We start from the raw sequence: 17,899 nt of genomic DNA on the forward strand, positions 1-17,899 counted from the left end.
GGTCATCTTACACATACATCTCCAAGCACAGCTTCATTTCATTTCAACACAGCATAGCTACTCATCTTATTTGCAAATCACCTAGTATTGATATGATACCCAACCTTTCTGAGGAATTACACAGGCAAAACTTACCCAATAAGATCAAGGAGACAGGATTCATCATCATCATCATCCATGACAACTAGAAGGAAAAGGAAGAGGATATATATTCAGCAAACACCAGAGAACATATTATTTTCAACAGCAAAAATATTTTACAATATCTCAATAGTTTTTATCAAACAGTTTATGTGAGTTGACAGACATTTATTATTGCCAGAATTCTTAAGTATTAACAAGCATATTCTACAGAGACCTACACAAATTCACTAAGTTCGTCTCAAAATCAAATTCAGCCACACGTCATGATCTACAAAACTCCATACAATACCATTATTAGGGTTTTTTTCATTTTATTGCTGTTGTTTCTTTTTTCTTCATAATGCTCAGCTACTGCTAGTCACAATACACCCAATTTCAGTTTCTCCTTAACAGCACTCAAGAGTGTACTTACATGAACTTGCAATTAATAGTACAGAGTTCTGAGAATCCCTTTAAAAACAGGTGGGCAATTCATTTGCAAACTGAACATAGGCATCCACTGGGCACAGAGCATTTTTACTCTGACAGCATCCCAGTCACCAACTCTTGTACTCGCTGATTACTCAGATTAGTACTACCTGTAACAAATACACTCCCTCATTTTTTCCTGATTGCTGCTCCTTTGAAGCTTCCATCTGCACGACCCTGGCTCTCCCATTTACCGTGACTCTCCAAATCTCATCAAAGACTGTAACATCTTCTCTTCTTCCTGTCGGTAACTCCCACAATCTCTTTATCTTCCCTTACTCCCTGCAGAGATCCCAGCTAATCAACTGATGATAGCATCTCCTATAACTCTTCACATCTCGGCATCCATTCCGTTATCCAACATCATCCACACAATATCATATAATCAAATCAAACCGATTCCTGCCATGCCTGTGTTTTTCTCAGCTCCCCTTAAAATTCTGCCACCATATTTAACACTGAAATTTATAATTCTAGTTAGATTAAAATAAATTGAAGCCAATCTCTTATGTCGAAACAGAAATTTACTCCCCCCCATCAGCTCTACACACATCATTCTGTGGGCTCTCATGACTGTTCACAGTGATTGAAATGAAGGGACCTGTCTCACAGGAGGCTGAAAGCAATAGGACTGTTCCATCAGAAGAACAGAAGGCTCGGGGGCGATCTTAGCAATGGGTAGAAATGCCTGACGGAAGGACATAAGGAAGACAGCCAAATTTCTGTCAGTGGTATCCAGTAAAAGAGGCAAGGGATACAACATGTTTCTGTTTAAACTTAAGAAAAAAGTTATTTTCTTGTGAGGTTGTCAAACAGTGGTGCAGGCTGCCCAGTGAGGCTGTGGAGTATTTGCCTCAGAACAAATACAACCCTGCTGATGCAGCCCTGTGCAGCCTGCCTTGGCTGGCACTCCTGCCAGCAGGGCATTGGACAAGGCATTTCCAGAGGTCCTTTCCACCTCAACTGCCCCAATTCTGTTATTTCTTTCTACACCTCAGTGATTTTGAAGCTAGCTTCTAGCTCATACTAACAGAAAATACCCCAGCCCTTACATCATGCAGCCCCATGCTTATTGACTGACAGCATGCAGCAGAGGATCGATCATGGCAAGGATGCCTCACTATCTCTGCTCCAACAGAACAGGAAAGCAGACCGTGCCCACAGCCAACTACTTGAAACATTAGAGAAAAATCAGCATTCAAGAGCTGACTCTGCATTTTAAGGAAAATACTCTCACCCATGATTCAGTGTCACATCTGCTGGCTGCTGCAAAACAGCAGCATAAACACTGGTCTTGCAACTGAATGCTAAGCAAATTACAAGACATTTTATAATGTGGCCAAATTTAAATGCAGATGTGCATTAGTAAGAACAAATCAGTAAGTGATTAGCATTTTGCTTTAATGGCACTGTTAACACTTCTTACAGGAAGCTATTTCCTTATGCAGCACGTACAGCTCTCAAAAGCAGGTTCCAAAGAATCCTAGCTGAACGAAGGGAGAAGGAGAAAAAAATAAAAAATAAAAACAGGATTTTTTTTCACACTGCACGCCTACTTTTAAAAATCCCATTCCATATCACTATGGTAACACTAACACTGCTACTTGAAATCAGCAAAACTCCTTCACTTCACCAAACCAAACATTCTCTGCGAACATACAGTAAAGGCTTATCATTGTGGGAAGCCCAAGCAATCACACAGAACTTTGTTGAACTGCTATTCCAATGGGTATTATAACTACTAACACAAATGAGATGTATTTGCTAAGGTCACCAAACTCTGGAAAACTCACATTTATAAAAATTGCAGGAGGAAAAAATATACAAGAAAATGACAAGGAGAAAAAAATCTTAACAGTAATACATACTTTCTACCCTTCAGCCCTACTGCTAAGCATATAGCTCACCTGATCAGAAAAATGTACTGCTGTTTTTCCTCACTCAATACACAAGAAAAATCTACCCAACTTACTGCAAGCTCCTACCAGTCTACAAAACAATAAAGACAAAAATGAAGAAAACAGATACATTTTTGTAAACTCCATGATTAACAACCAGTCCTCCCAGAAGCACACCTATCACGTTCTAACAAAATTCTTGCCATCACTCAGAAGATTTCTTACAGCAGCATTCAGTTGAAGAGGCTGCTGCACTCTCAACACCTTGAAAACCACAAATAAACCAAAAAAAAAACCATCACTATCATCTCAACATCCCCCCAGCAAGGGCTGTGTAACACCACATTGATGTGATGCAGGATGGCAGCGTGTCTGTGAAATACCACAGGACCAACATGCAGATGGAACTTCACTCACAGGTACGTGGTCTGTGAGGGACAAGTCAAATTCATAACCAAGCCACACGAGCTCACCACCTATTTAGAATAAATTCTGTTTGCATTTCACGCTGTGTACCCAAGGTCTACCTAAACCACATAACTGTATATTTAATTCTTTTTAACTGATGCCAATTTTCAATGACAATTTGTGTCCTGCTAATTTCAGGACAGCAACACAAAAGGTGCACAATCAAAGTAAAGTATTGTACAGCCATCCCTTTGGTCTTTATTTAGAAGAGGGCCACTTGAGCAACACGTGATCTTGACAAAAATCATCATGTAAAAGTGTTAACAGCCTACCCAGTGAAATTTCCTTGATGTGCTTTTTACAGCGTAAACAGTAGAAAAAGCTTATTGTTTTTTCTTTCCAACTATCCTTTCTGTCTTTTTATACTCAAGATACACAAATTCAGTGTGTAACTAGTGCTCATCAGTATTTGTTAACACAGTGGACAAAATTACTGATGTATGAAATGTGTACAACCCACACTACCAAGACAGCATGAAAATATAACAGAGTGAGTGAGAACTAAAGGTTGAGAGCTGCACAGCCTGCCAAGCTCCATGTGTGTAACCCAAGGGACACATTAGAGGAAAACATCAGAACCTCAGCAGTCTAAGCATCTAATTTATAAATAAACATACATATACTGGGAGTGATTGACAACGTGTGGAGACCATTGGCACAGGATCATTTCTAGCTTTGGGTCAGCTGGCTGGGGCCTTATGCCACGGGCAGGGGCATGAGGTTTGGCAGGGCCTAGCAGGGTGCCCCAGTGAGAGAGACAGCAGGGGAAAACGTCAGCACAGCCTCATGGGCAGCTGCCAGACGGTACCCTAACACAGATCATTATCATCAGTACAGTTCAACAGTGTATTCTAATGTAAACACTCAGTTTTCCAAACTGAGCCCTGCCAGTGCATCCAACTGATTTACCAGGTGCAAATCCTACCTGAGTCACTACCCAATTGATACTCCCTGAAACATGCCTCATGGTGCCTGGAGAAGGCAACTTGCCTATTTGTAGGTACATCTCTACTAATTGCTAGAAAATAACCAGGCTGCTCCTTATTGCACACTCCCAAACAGATTATAAGAGAGAGCAAAAACCATTATGGTGGCAAGGAACTACCAGCCACGCAGGCCAATCCTTTGAGGCACTGTAACCCAGCGGCCTGAAAACCTCCATCCTCCTTCCAATAGTCCAAGCTAACTGCAGAACAGACCAACACTGAGCCCTCCTGTGCACCTTCCCCACATCAGCTTCAGGCTTTGAACTAGCACATAAAATTGATCTGATAAAATGATCTGTTTCAGTTTGAATGAGCTTCTTGGCCTGGTTTTGACTTGCCACAAAGCAATCAGAGCACTTGTGAGGCCTAACCTGAAATACTGTGTTCAGTTTTGAACTCTCACTCTAAGACAAACTCAGCAGCCCAGCAGCGTGCAAACAACACTGGGAAGCACCTAGAGCACAGCACTAGGGAAGTTTGAGGGGAGCATGTTTCCTTAGTCTGGATATCAGGAAGCTAAAGCATGCTCTAACTGCAGTCTTCCAGTTACCTTTGGCAAGAGCCAATGCCTGCAACATGGAAAGCTCAACTGGAAATGAGAAAAAAAGTTCATGAACGAGAAGGTTCAAGCACACCACCTGTGGAATGATCGTCTTTGCCTATATTTCAAGTCACACGAATCTGACTTCAAAGCTAGCTCTGCTTACAGCAGAGAACTGGACCAAGTAACCTCTTAAGTGGTCCTTTATGATTTCATTACAAACTTCATACAAAATTTCACATCTGAAGCAGTAAAATATTATTTTCGGGTCTTCTAAAAACCCAATAGTGGCTACTACTGAAAGGCAACGCTTAGAGCAGTAATTCTCAAAAATGTGGTAAGGACAACACTAAAGCTTGGTAAGTAAGTGCATTTATATGTAAACTCACAACTTCCATGCAACTACACAGTAACAGTTCCTGATTGGCAGCATGAATCTGAGACTCAGCAGGAGCTCTTGGAAATCAATGTTTTAAACAAAGCAATGACTTCAGTAGTTACAGTGGAAAAAAAGTCACATGAAGAAGATCACAGCAGCATTAAGACTGATTCTACATTATTTGCAGGGACAAAACACCCAGAGTTTAAATCCTTCCCTGACTCAAACTTTCACCACAACTGCCAAGCATGGTGCCATTTTTACTCAGCATGCTACTAAACTAGGGAAAAAAAAAAAAAGATGCCATTTAACCACGTATCAGGTAACGTGCACCATCTATTCAGCATTCACTTCAGCTTGCTGTGGTGCCGAGACTACCACCTTGAACCCACTGCTGGTTACCATGCAGACTCCTCACACACCAGCCCCTGCGCGCACTGAAGAAAACCAGGGCTGCAGAACCTCGCCTACATTCTCTAGTGTAACAACACAAACCAAACCCTCAGCTAGTTAATACAGCCTCGTTCCTTGCAAATGGAATAGTTTCAGATTGTTCGGAATATTTTCTTCACTAAGCAAGCATGTTAACCAGTTTAAAAGCTGTTCATCACATCCGTCTCTTCATTTTCAACATGTTGACTTCTACTCAGAAGATGAAAAACAACACCTATTCTGAGGTACTTCCACTTCCCCTCGGTCAGTGTCAAAATTACGAGCACCAGAATGATGACACATCAGTCAATAAAAGAGTGTAAATATTTCTTCTAAGTGATGGCAAATAAAAAACTCCCTAATTTTACTCAGGCAAAAACGCAGAAGACAACTATTTTTTCATTCTAAGACCAAAAAAAAAAGAAAATGAACTTTTAAAGTGTACTTGGTAAAATAAAAGGGCTCAGTTACTCTCCTACAAACCACGCTGTGCTCATATTCTATGATGTAAAATATTTCTCACGTCTTCTCTTCTAGAGTAATCCATGAAAAGCAACTATTGTGCAGTCGCAATATATATATACATATATATATATACTATACTTCAAAGAGTTCACAAAGGACAAAATTTGGGACCCTAACCCAGCAACACAATGCATTTTGCAAGTGTGAGTTATTTTCTGTACTGAAAATCTTTTTCTGTATTGAAAATCTTCATCTTGTGAGATGAACTTACAGTGCTTGAAATTAGCTGTGGAATTCTGAATTTAAAGTATCAGTACTCTCAACAGCTTTCTGTATGTGACAGTATGGGAGGAAATCTGCAATTTCAAACAGAAGAACAATGCGAAACCTCCCTCTGTGCTAAAACTACACCACAAAAATGGGAACTACTCGGGACTCAGATAAAAGACAACCATCACAATGCACGAGCACTACCTCATTTGAAATATGTAACCCATGCAAAAATATGCATCTTCACAGTTTCTGAGATTTGGTAGGTGATGAACATCTGAAAGGACAAGTAGAGTCTATATATAATAGTTACATACCAGTTCCACATAAAGAAGGACAAATAAAAAACATACACTAGAGCTCAAACAGCCTACAATAAGCTGCTCATTCATCCCTTAAATTTCATTTCCCATAAACATACCATAAAAAATTAGTCTAAATTTGAGTTTGGCTTTAAGGTATGAAGCTTCCAAAAACTATAGTGATATTTTATTTATAAAAAATAGAAACGTTCACTTCAGTTATTAATAGCACATATGATAAGGAAAGTTAATCCAGCCACAGTCAAGCACTCAGTGAATCCTCAGCACAGATCTCTAAAATCTCGTTTCCCTTGGATACACAAGTTCAGAATTGAATTCTTTATTTATTCAATACAATATTTTCCTACAAGCTTGTCATGGCAACACCATATCCTGACAATATTTTAATCTGAGAGCTTTCATTCTCAAAATCCCACAGAGAAAACCCAGAATAACTCATAACCTAGAGCTCAGGATGCTCACTGAGCTCATTGGATTCACAGGGTTGAACGCCCAGCTCAGCCCACTTCCCCTGCAGAGACCTTCCTATCACCGTGCCATTGCCTGTTTTGGGCTCTATCTTCTAAGCTCTCCGTCGCACACAGTTCTTCAGGAACCTCAACACTCCTAAAACATTTTGAAACTACATCAGGAATCAATCATTCTTCAATTTATTGCTTAATTTAATACTTTTCAATGCCATTCTAGAACATATTGATTTTAAAAACGAAAAACTATGGTATATCTTACTACAGGTGTGATACAACCAAGATACTACCAGTTGACAATGCATTACTGCCCATAATTGAAAGCTGAACAAAGCTTTCTGTTCTTTTCACTTAATAGGTTTGGGAAATTAACTGAAATTTGAATGATAAACTGGCACCTGTAACAAACCCAGCAGAGCACTTCATAACACTGCCCCAAACACCACACTGATCACATTGCCAGTCTTGCCCTTGTCAAAGCCAAGGGAGATTCTACCACCTATCTACCAACCTACCAAGATTTTCTGGTAGACAACATCTCAACAAACTCAAGCTTCAATATCAGGACTTAAAATTCCACATCCAGTTAAAATTCACAGAAACGTTGAGTTCCATCCAAGAGAAGGCAACACATCAGCCCCTATCACAACAATCAGTGAAGCTCACTTCATTTGGAGTGTATTAATGAACTCCCATCTCCACCCTTCCATAATACTACTAATAGAATAGAAATGCTTTTGTATCAAGTTTTGACAGAGATTTGCCCATTCTTTCTTTCCCTTTTGGTGAACACTCCCTCAGTCAAAAGGAAAATCAGAAGAAGCTCTGCAAGTAAAGAAGTTAAAAGAATAAAACTGACAGTCCATATATGCTGGTTAATAGTTACTTTTTTTTTTTTCCCAACAAATATTCTTCAACCATTCTCCATTAAAACAGAGACACAGCAGATATTTTTTCCACAATGAAAAAACAGGTAAAAGAACGTTAGAAAATAGAGATTCGCGAGTTCATTTAATTATGAGATTTTCTTGAAAAAAATACCAGTTAAGGTCCCAGTGTTCACACTCCCATATTGATACAAGGGCTTTACCAACACTGTTGCTGTCAGCTTTCCAACTCAAGCAGTTGCAGGTTGCAATGCACATCAGTACAGTTTATGAATTTTGCAGATTTTCCTCTACTGTAAGAAAAACAAAGCATGCTTGTTTCTGTAGACAATCTGCATGCTTGTTCTGTGCAGATTATGTCACTATAAAAAAAACTCTGCAAGCAGAAGTGGAGTCTATTCCAACAGAACTACTATAATAAATTATCCCAGCTGTCTGGACAGAATGAACTACAGCATCAGAAAAGCAATTATACCTGAACTGTATCTATTACTTAGGGATGCCACACTTTTGCTCTCCCACTGCTACATGTACATTAAAAAGCACTACCCATTAGACTTACTGTAAGTCTAACACAGCATGAAAAGACACAATCAGTGACCATTAGAGTCACATTATGCATAAAACATAACTGCAGGCTTTTTCCTGAAATTGATGTGGAGTTACACTAGCAGAACTCTGACTTATGCAGCAGGCAATGCCCAATCAGAATAACAATGCGCTCGCACCTACCAAGATCTTCAACTCGGCACTGTGCGCTTACCTACATTTCTAAGTTTTGTAGGCACAAAAGGGTTTTTGAAGGAAATGCAGCTAATACTAGTACAGCTGGCTTGGTTCTTCTGCTTGTATTTCACCCCCTTCCCAGAGTAATAAAACTAAATATATAAACTATACTGGAGAAAAAAAAAGACACTTTGGCAGGGTGGGAGGACAGGAAAAATCAACTTCTGTGAAGATCACATAATTAGTCAGATAGAGCACAACCACTTCTGTCAAAAGTACACAGCAGTGACCGCACCTAAGGCCACAAACACGCTTCCTATTTTCAACTCAAGAACACTCTAATATCATACTGTGCAAGTGCTCATACTGCAGCCACAGTAAAAACACATCTAGTATGTATCAGCAGCATACTAGTGAACAAGCCACCGTGCACAACTGGACCAGGCTAGTAACACCATGAGCTCCTGCACTCCTCAATCAACACCAGCAAGCTGAGAAGGACACAAAGTACTACTTGAAACAAAACAAAGCTTTTCATCTCAGATCTGGACAAAGAAACATAGTAGGTATACAGAAATATACTACACCTATTCATTTTAGGTACACCTAATTTCTAGCTGACAAAGATTTCAACTTAAGCATATGTTTAACTTTAATGGAAGCACGTTGGTGCAGTATGTGTATATGCAAGATCCCTTTCACACTGGAAAAATACTCATCGTTTTATCAGATTTCCTCATTAGTTTAAAAAATTTATGAAAAACACAGACAAAAATCAGCAAATCCCTAGTACTTACTACAAGACCTTTACTGCATAAAAATATATTTGCACTAAAGAAAAAAAAATAGAATCACTTCTATCTTACTCCCAAGGCTGTTAGCAAAGATGCAAAGTAATTGATTCAAGGAAAGGTCAGTGTCATGTATTAAAGATTTCTGAAATAATGAGAGAATACTACACTCCACACATACATTTTGAAGTAATTTATTAAGAGTTTTGGCAGGCAGATCACTAAAAAAAACTGAGACTTCAACAAAGCTGTCCCCAAGACTTCAGAAGGGATTTTATACACAGATAACTTCTTTGCAGAGTTTTTCAAGCAATAGCAATGTGCATTTCACTAGAAATGCAATGTAAAACCCTCCAGGACCAACATGCGAAGGATTTAACCTCAAATGAAAAAATCCTCCCACTTCCTCCAGAAGTGAGCAAGAGGCATGGGAAGCCCTTTTAAAATAACGCTTAGAAAAACATTTAAGAAGTGAGCATTCCACCCACCTTAGTGGGCTCAGCATGAGTTGGTCTGGTAGCATCCCTGCTATTCCTGGATGCAGATGTTGCTGTTAAACACGAGCACCAACCACATCACACAGTCAGGACATTCGAAAAAAAAGAACAATAACAACTTCGGATGAATTAGGCCTTAAGGCCAAACAAAAACGAAACAGTTATCAACGAAGTGAGTTGTTTACCCACACACCAAGTAGTTACTTGCACTTGAATTGTTGCAAATATTTTAACAAGTATTAAAGGTGCTCTACCAATGATTACTTCGCCTCACATGCTGCAATTAAGTACCGAACAAAGGCAAATTTCCCCTTTAAATGTGTCTCGTAATTTCTGGCTCAACAGAACCGAATGCTCTTTCAAACCCTTTTTCCCTGTAAGCCCTGAACACACCTCGTGCCAAGAAACACGCGTTCGATAGGTACAAAAGGCAGCTATGAGGTGATGTTTGGAGCAGACCTCTGAGATGAGAGACATGGGTGACAGAGGAGACGAGGGCTGCCCGCAGGAGCCCTCCTTTGTGCCCCATGGGCACACAACAGCCAACATTCCCTCGCCTCTCCCCCACAGCGCACAGAGGGAGCCTCGTATACCGCTTTCTCAAGCGGAGGAGAAAACCCGCGTCCGGGATACGTCGTGGGGGGCTCCTGTCTGCCCGGGAAGACAACGCTTCCTACACAGACGGCCGACACAAGCGCGGCGGCAACGCCCCAACCGGCTCAACGACAGCAGCGAGGGCCTTAAAATGGCGCCCGTGGGGGAGGAGAATCACCGCGAAACTGCGCAACAAACGCTGGCAGGAAGCCAGACAGCGCCATCTTCCCGGCTCTGCCCCACTCCCCCTCGCAGGCACAGCCGCTCGGCACAGGCTGGCAGCGGTGCCCGGCCGCAGCTCCGGCAGCCCTCTGCCCCTCGGCTCGGCGTTAGCGAGCCTGGAGCAGTGCAGGGAGCTGGGAAACAGAATAGGCCTCAGCACCTCCTTCCTTCTCCAGCTGTTATTTAATAGTAATTCCGAATACGTTCAAACGTTCGCCATACGGCTCTGCCGCGCTCTTATATTAATGCGTTACGGCGTTATTATCCGTGAGAGAACGCTGCAGCTGATAGCAGGAGCGCGTGAGGAGAAGAGGCACTGCTGCACCCATCGCCCAGCTCCTCTCCGCGTCCGCCAAAGGTGGTTTTATCCACGAGCACAAAGTATTTACAAAAGCACTGCTGCTCCTAAGGAAAACGGTCCCGATCGCACAAATAAACGCATCTGCCCAGAAGGAAAAAAAGGGCGGCTAGCTCCAGAAATAGACGGTTTATTGTTAGATTTTAAAAGACACAGTACAATATTCTCTCCCTGAAAAGAAAAATAATAATAAAATACAAAATAAAAATAATAATAAATTGTGAAAAGACGACACCGCGGAGGGCAGCCCCAGCAGGACCTACCGCCCAGGGCTCCGCGCACCCCCAAAAAGCGCCGTGTCCATCGCGGCTGGCAGCGGCAGGTACCGAGCGGGTCGGAGGAAACGGCAAAGCAAGCACCGAACGAATCGAATCGAATCTAGTGGCGGCACCGAAAGCGAGGAAACGAGCGAAAAATAAATCCCCAGAAGGCGCAAAGCTGAGCCACGAGCTGCGAGAAGTGACGGGATTAGGGTGGCGGCGAGCGGCCGGGCAGAGGGACGCATCGAGCCGGGAGGGAAAAAGGGAAAAAAGGAGAGAAAAATCCTTCCCGGCGCCGCGGCCGGCAGCGAGACGGCGCGTCTCCATTTTCCCGAGCAGGAGGAAGAACCGAGTGTTTCACAGACCACAGAGCTTTAGAGAAAAGCAAAGAAACGAGGGGGGAAAAAAAGAGGGAGGAGATTTGAAAAGATTATTTTTCTTTCTCCCTCACACACTCTCTCCATCCCCTCTCTCCCTCACTCTCTCTCTCACACACTCACACACACACACACTCTCCCTCCTCTCCTTTTCCATCCCTCTCTCGATGGCCATCAAGGGGGCGGAAAATAAAAAAAAAAAAAAAAAAAAAAAAAAAAAAAAGACAACAACAACAACTAATTTTAAACCGGCTCAATCAATGAGTCATTAAAAGAGATTTTTCTTCCCTCCTCTCCTGCATTTGCATGGCATCAGCAAGAAAAAAAAAAAAAAACCCACCCCAAACCTCTCCCCTCTCCGCAGCTATCAGCCTGGACCTGAAACCTTATCTCCCTCAACCTCCCCCCGCGCCTTTATTTTAAGAAACAACTTTTTTTTTTTTCTTTTTTTTTTTTTTTTCTCCTAAGTGCCCTCGGCAGCCGCCGCCGCCAGCCTCGCCGAAAACAGAGATATATGGTTCATTTCCATGTGAATCCACATCTGCCCGAACAACAGCCGCACCACGCATCCCTCTTCTTCCTCCCGGCCCCTCTGCTCGCTCTCTCCCGATATATATTTATATACATAGCCCCAGAGCCAATAGCTCTCTGGGCTGAAACCTAATATCCTGGTTTTGGCAACTCCTGGCTGTTAATTTGCTCCTCTTTCTTTTCTGTCTGTCTGGAGATAGATTTCCCCCCTCTCTTTTCCCTCCCCGAAGGAAGGGAGGAAGGAGGTTGTGTGTTTTTTTTTTCCTTGAAATTTTTATCACAAAATTATAATACACTCAAAGGGAAACTCACCGTCATGAAAAAGCAGTGCCTTGTCAACGGGGTTTCTTCGCCATCACATCAGGGGCTGGCAGTGTAAGAGAGAGAGAGGGAGAGCGAGAGAGCGAGCGAGGGAGGGGGGAGCGAGAGAGGGGGAAAGAGAAAGAGAGCGCGAGGAGAGCGGAGCCGCGCCGAGCACAGCCGCGCACACCGCGCCGCGCCGCGCCGCCCGGCCCGGGCCGCCGCTCCGCTCCGCCGCCAGACAATGCCGCACCGGCGCGGCGGCACACGCAGCCGCCGGGCGGGCATGGTGACTGCTCCGCCGCTCGGCCCGCCGCACGGCAGGCCCTTTAAAAACTTTCGCCGGCTTTCTCCCCTCCACCCCCTCAAGGAACCCGTAGGTCTGGTAGTGTGTACGAGCCTGGGCTGCTTGCTTTCGGTTGCGAGTTGGGGGGTCTTTTGGGGCACGGAAAACTGGGAGCGGGAAAAAAAAAAAAAAAAGTTCCCTCTGAACCCAGCGTGGACGTTAAGAACTTGGGTGATGTCTGTACTGAGTTTGTAGCAGCGCTGCCAGGGGCAGAGACCACCCCAAAATGAAAGGCGGGGTCACCTTGGAAAAACCAGGATGTGCCCCCGTTGCAGGCTGCAGCCGTACTTCAGGTGTGTCCTGTCACCACCCGCGCCTGGAACAACGGACGCCGGCTCCGGTAGCTAGAAAAGTTTCGGGTAACTTCCAAGTGGGAGTTCGGAGTTACAGCTCACGGCTCTGACCCCCGCTGCTGCAGCTCTGCTTTAGTTACAGACATTAATCACGTCGTTTTGTTTAAAGATTTTTGATTGTACAAAGCTTGCTCAACTTTAAATATTCCCTGTATTCATTAAAAATGCAATGAAAAAATCTTTATTCAGATGATCTTACAAGCCCACGTTTTCGCTTTTTCTCTATTTAAAAACAGATTCTTAGCATGAAGAAATATATAAGCTTATGATAAGAAATCTTTTCCAAGACCCTCTTCCTACTGGTAATCTTAATTCCCAGGGACTCACAGAGAAGTGGCCCTTTTTTTTTTTTTTTTTTTCCCTAAAAAACAGGGCTTCATTAAAAGTCCTTAGGGAAAGGATTTGAAGACTTTATTTAGTAACATTCTTCTTAAATAGCCTTACAGCTCAAAAAATACACATTTAGCTATTAAACACAATGGCACAAAAATGGATGTGGGCAGTGCACTGAGTGGAACTTCTCCAAGAAATGGTTGGGCAGTTGTTTGTTTGTTTTTCTGTTAAAAAGCATATTAAAATTGTTTTTAAATTAAGATCTGGTTATATTATTTGTAAGCAATAGCAATTCATATTATAATACAGGACATAAAGGTTAAGCCTGGTCCTAAACACAAGCTGTAGCCAAGGTGCATGCACATTACTTGTTTACTTGCATGCCCACAACAGAAAGTCTCAGACTGCTGCCTGCATGGGAAGGCTTGGCCTAGCATGCATCCAGCAGGTCCTTCATGCAGCCCAGACAATACGTAGCAGCATACAAGCACTGCCTGGTGCATCAGCCAACATACCAGCTGCACGTAGAAGGATTGCGAGTGTGGTCCACAATATGGCAATTGACACTACATGTCAAAGAGCTCAGCACCCTAACTGCTCTTACTTCTGACACGAGCATTAGATAATCAGAAAGGCCAAACTTCAAGGTCTCTAACTTCAGCAAATCTTCCAGTGGCTAAAACTGCTCTGAATGAAAACCTACTTGGTCTCACTGATTTTCGTGAATTTCGTGCAAGAAAGAACCTTTGAACTGGAGGGGTGCCACAATTATTCTTCTGATTTGGTTCACAGGATAGAACTTAGCTTCAGAAGGACAACACTCTGAAACAGAATATCTGATCAGCGTGCTGCCATCCTCCCAGTCCTGCAGAAACCACAAACAGGAAATAAGCAATACAAAGAAGGAGAAGGAGGAAGGAAGACAAATGGTTTTGAATTGATTGCCTTGTCACAGGGAACACACAGAAGCCTATGTAAATTGCTGAAGACTAACATAATTTACACTTATTTTCCCTGAGTGACATTTCAGAGCAGTGCTGGCAATAACCTTACTGAGCAGGGACAGTACAAAAATGTGTAGCTAACATCTACACAATGAGAAGCTTGAAGCTGTAAGAGTTCTCAGGATCTACACAAGTCAGCCAGCATAAGGATGAAAACCTTTTACATTGCAACTGAGCGGACAAAACCAAAGCAGAACCCATGAGAGCCATCTGTATTCTTTGCAGAAGCAAATCTGCATGTATTTCTGTATTTGCTTTATCTGTTCAGAAACAGTTACTAAAAAAAAACAGATAAAAGACAAGCACTGGATGTGACTTTATTGGTCACAATGAAGTATACACCCTTAAAGCAAAATTAATGTTACCTTCAATACGAAGGAGTTTGAAATCAGTCTTCAGCTGTACCGTACTCGCTTGCTGGTGTCCTACAGAATTTTCCAAGCCACATCTGTAAAGCAGTACTTACTGCCTTTTGTGATGAGGTACGTGTGCTTTTTTTAAGAGGATCACATGATGTTTCTGAACGGAGTCTCATTGCCCCAGGAGCTCCCCCCTCTTCTCACTGCCTTACTGCATTAGAACTGAAGACCCCAATGTGTCAAAATTCCTGTACCCCAAGGTCACCTGCCCAGAGCTGTCCTTCCAACCAGCCCTATTCTCCAAATTACGTGCAGTGCACATTCAGTTGCTGTCTCTCCATAGCTTCCTCAATCACATTCATTCATTTTCTCATTCATTTTCATGTAGCAGCTTCAGGAGGAGAAAGGGAAAATACGCATGAGAAAAAAGACCAGTGTCAAAAAGGAATAGGAGAAATCTATGGAAGACAGACGTTGGCGTAGTAATTCTTAAGTACTGCTACCAGGAACATCATGTGCACCCGTCACACAACATAATACTTGGATATATTTTGACATCAGCTGTCAAACTGTGACCATGCTATTTAACAACTGCAGCTCTCATAGGTGTGCAAAGACACCAAATCACGTTTGGAGTGAGCTGAGATACAGAGCCCTGAAATGACAGATTGTGTAGAAGAGAAAAGTAGGCTTTGATACAGAGATGAAGAAAATAAAGGAATACAAAACAAACCACTTCCCATTCATTCTGCCTTCAGGCTTCTTCAAAGTCAAAAGCCCATTTCTCTTGCTATCTTCACAAGCATTCTTATTCTTGTGCAATCCTACATTATTACCCCAAAAGAAGATCACGAAGATCACGAAGCAGCAGATTCATGTGAAAGAATTTAAGGACTAAGCATTAAATGAATGAATTCCACAGTCATCCTAAGATTCTTGCATTAATAGCTGCTTTGTAACCTCAACGCACTGCATCTTCTCTGAGCTATATCGGATGGAAAAGAATGCCATTTACTACAGTGCAATCTTGCTTCCTTTTCCTGACTGTAGATCCCATACTACTCCAGCTCTATTTATGGCACTCCTTCCTCCCATACGCCTTTACCCCTCCATCCCTTAACATGGTTGTTGTGTCAGCTCATCACCAAACACAACACTTCAACTACATACTGCTTTTAAGAATTACTAATTTAGATAAGCATAAATAACTCTGGGCTTGACGGCACAGAAACAAATAGGTCATCGTTAAAGGGTACAAGCAATAGAGAAGTAGAGGTCACAGCACTTGAAAAGTGGGGCACTCAAATACAGTGGAAACACAGAATTTAACTTGGAATAGAAATGCAACATGCAACATTAAAAAATAAAAATAAAAACCAGTTCTTAAGTAACCATATGAACTGCCAAATTTTGAATAGTTACCACCAACATTTAGGTGACCCACCACTAAAATTTTCCTAAACGTTTTGAATTTCAGGCTGACCTTATGCCTTACACAAAACATTACCCACAAAACGAGGGTCACAGTTGCATAATGTAACATACAAAAGCTGCACACCAGTATCAGTTATCAACGCAGAACTATCTAACCAGTACTTATCTTGAAGGGTGATCGGTTAGGATGTGGGTAGTAAGAGGACGTAACTGAGAACAAGAGATTCACACCTATACCAGAGAAAAGGCAGGTGAGGTTTATGCGACCAGAGGTTGTGTAAAGTCCAACAGGGCTGTTCTGCGATGGATGTCAGATGAGATTCTGGAGAGTTTTGCCTTCGTGAGAGGCAGATTCATAGTATGAAAATTGATCCATAGAAACAAAAATGTGGCGACGGGAGCACTCATTTAAACAAATTACACAGGAATATTACTACCAGAACAGATAAAGAATAACTTTATCATGCTCCAGGTTATTTAAATGGAGTCTCATATTCTTCAGTTTAGACTCCCGTAAAATGGATAATTGAGTCTGAAAGATTAATAACCCTCGCTCCCAAGTTAAAATAACCTTAAGAGAATCAGCCACTGGATTGTATTGAGGAAAAACACCTCTGAAGAGATAGAGCTTTACAGCAGTATCTGGAGAAATATTCTTCAACAATGCCAAAATTTACAGAAGAAATATAGACTACAAAACAGTGGCAGAAAATTTGGAGCTGTTCATAGTTGGTTTTGAATAGACAAATAGGAAAATGACAGATGAATATGGATACAAAAATACATGAAAGTATATTCAGAAGCTGGCAAAAGATTAAAAAATGTAGAACCAATTAAAAATAGCAGTAAGGCAAAGAAGCTAGCAAAAGGGCCATTGCTAATAGAACTGAAGTATTGTGGGTGATTTAAGAATAAATAAATATGTTAATTAATAGATGTTAATAGAAGGAACATAGGCAAAAAAAAAAGGCCTAAAATACAAAACTACAGGGATCACAGAAACGTGGGTAAAATGATTTCAAGTTCATTCAATTGACAATATTCAGAAAGAGGAATGAAGTAGGTTTTCAACTGAGATTCACAATTCCTAACTTTGGTGTGCTGTTGAATCTCGGTGGTTCCCTGAGCTGGCTACACCAGTAACTGAACATAGTTTTCTAAAATACCTTAACATTTACAAAATCTAAAGGGACACGGCACAGTTCCTAAGGGTAATGACTAGGAAAGCTGCCCTCCTAGATTTGTTGCTTGTAAGCAGAGAGCCTGGTAAGAGAATTGGCGACTGGTGGCCATTTTGGTCATAGTAACCATGAAGTTTAAATTATTTGGTGACAGAAGGAAAACTGCCACCAAAAGCTTAAACCCTGGACAGATTTAAGGCTGCTCAGGCAACTAGTTGGCAAAGTCTCCTGCTTTTTAAGGCACTGGTGTCTATCAGTGCTGATCAGCTTTTAAACACAACCTGCTAAGAGCACAGAAACAGGTAATTTCAAAATGTTGGAAGATATGCAAGTGGGGCAGAAGGTTGGTTGGCTGAGCAAAGATTGTCTGGAGCTTGGACAGAAAAAGAAAATGCATGGCCCTGGAAATGACTTCAGGCAATGTGGGAGAACTACAGAGATGCTGTTCATCATTGCAGGGAGAAAATTTTTGTGGCCAAAGCTCAGTTAAGAGTTGAAGGTGGCC

General features: G+C 42.0%; 1 protein-coding gene across 4 annotated transcripts in view; it reads right to left on the bottom strand.

Annotated features, from left to right (window-relative positions):
- BICRAL (BICRA like chromatin remodeling complex associated protein) overlaps positions 1-12,605 on the bottom strand; it is a 31,799-nt gene extending 19,194 nt beyond the window's left edge. Inside the window, exons 1-2 of one of the 4 annotated variants that reach the window (XM_052700336.1) lie at positions 12,397-12,605; positions 136-184 (exon numbers count right to left, since the gene is read on the bottom strand). In XM_052700336.1, the coding sequence (XP_052556296.1) occupies positions 136-179 (44 nt within the window). In that variant the 5' untranslated portion in view covers positions 180-184; positions 12,397-12,605. The other 3 variants (XM_052700346.1, XM_052700331.1, XM_052700355.1) reach the window with 3 other exon arrangements.
- Between the last annotated feature and the right edge of the window lie 5,294 nt (positions 12,606-17,899).

The sequence above is a fragment of the Tympanuchus pallidicinctus genome, unplaced genomic scaffold, assembly GCF_026119805.1.
Source record: "Tympanuchus pallidicinctus isolate F22 unplaced genomic scaffold, pur_lepc_1.0 scaffold1, whole genome shotgun sequence".
NCBI classification, from domain to species: Eukaryota; Metazoa; Chordata; class Aves; order Galliformes; family Phasianidae; genus Tympanuchus; species Tympanuchus pallidicinctus.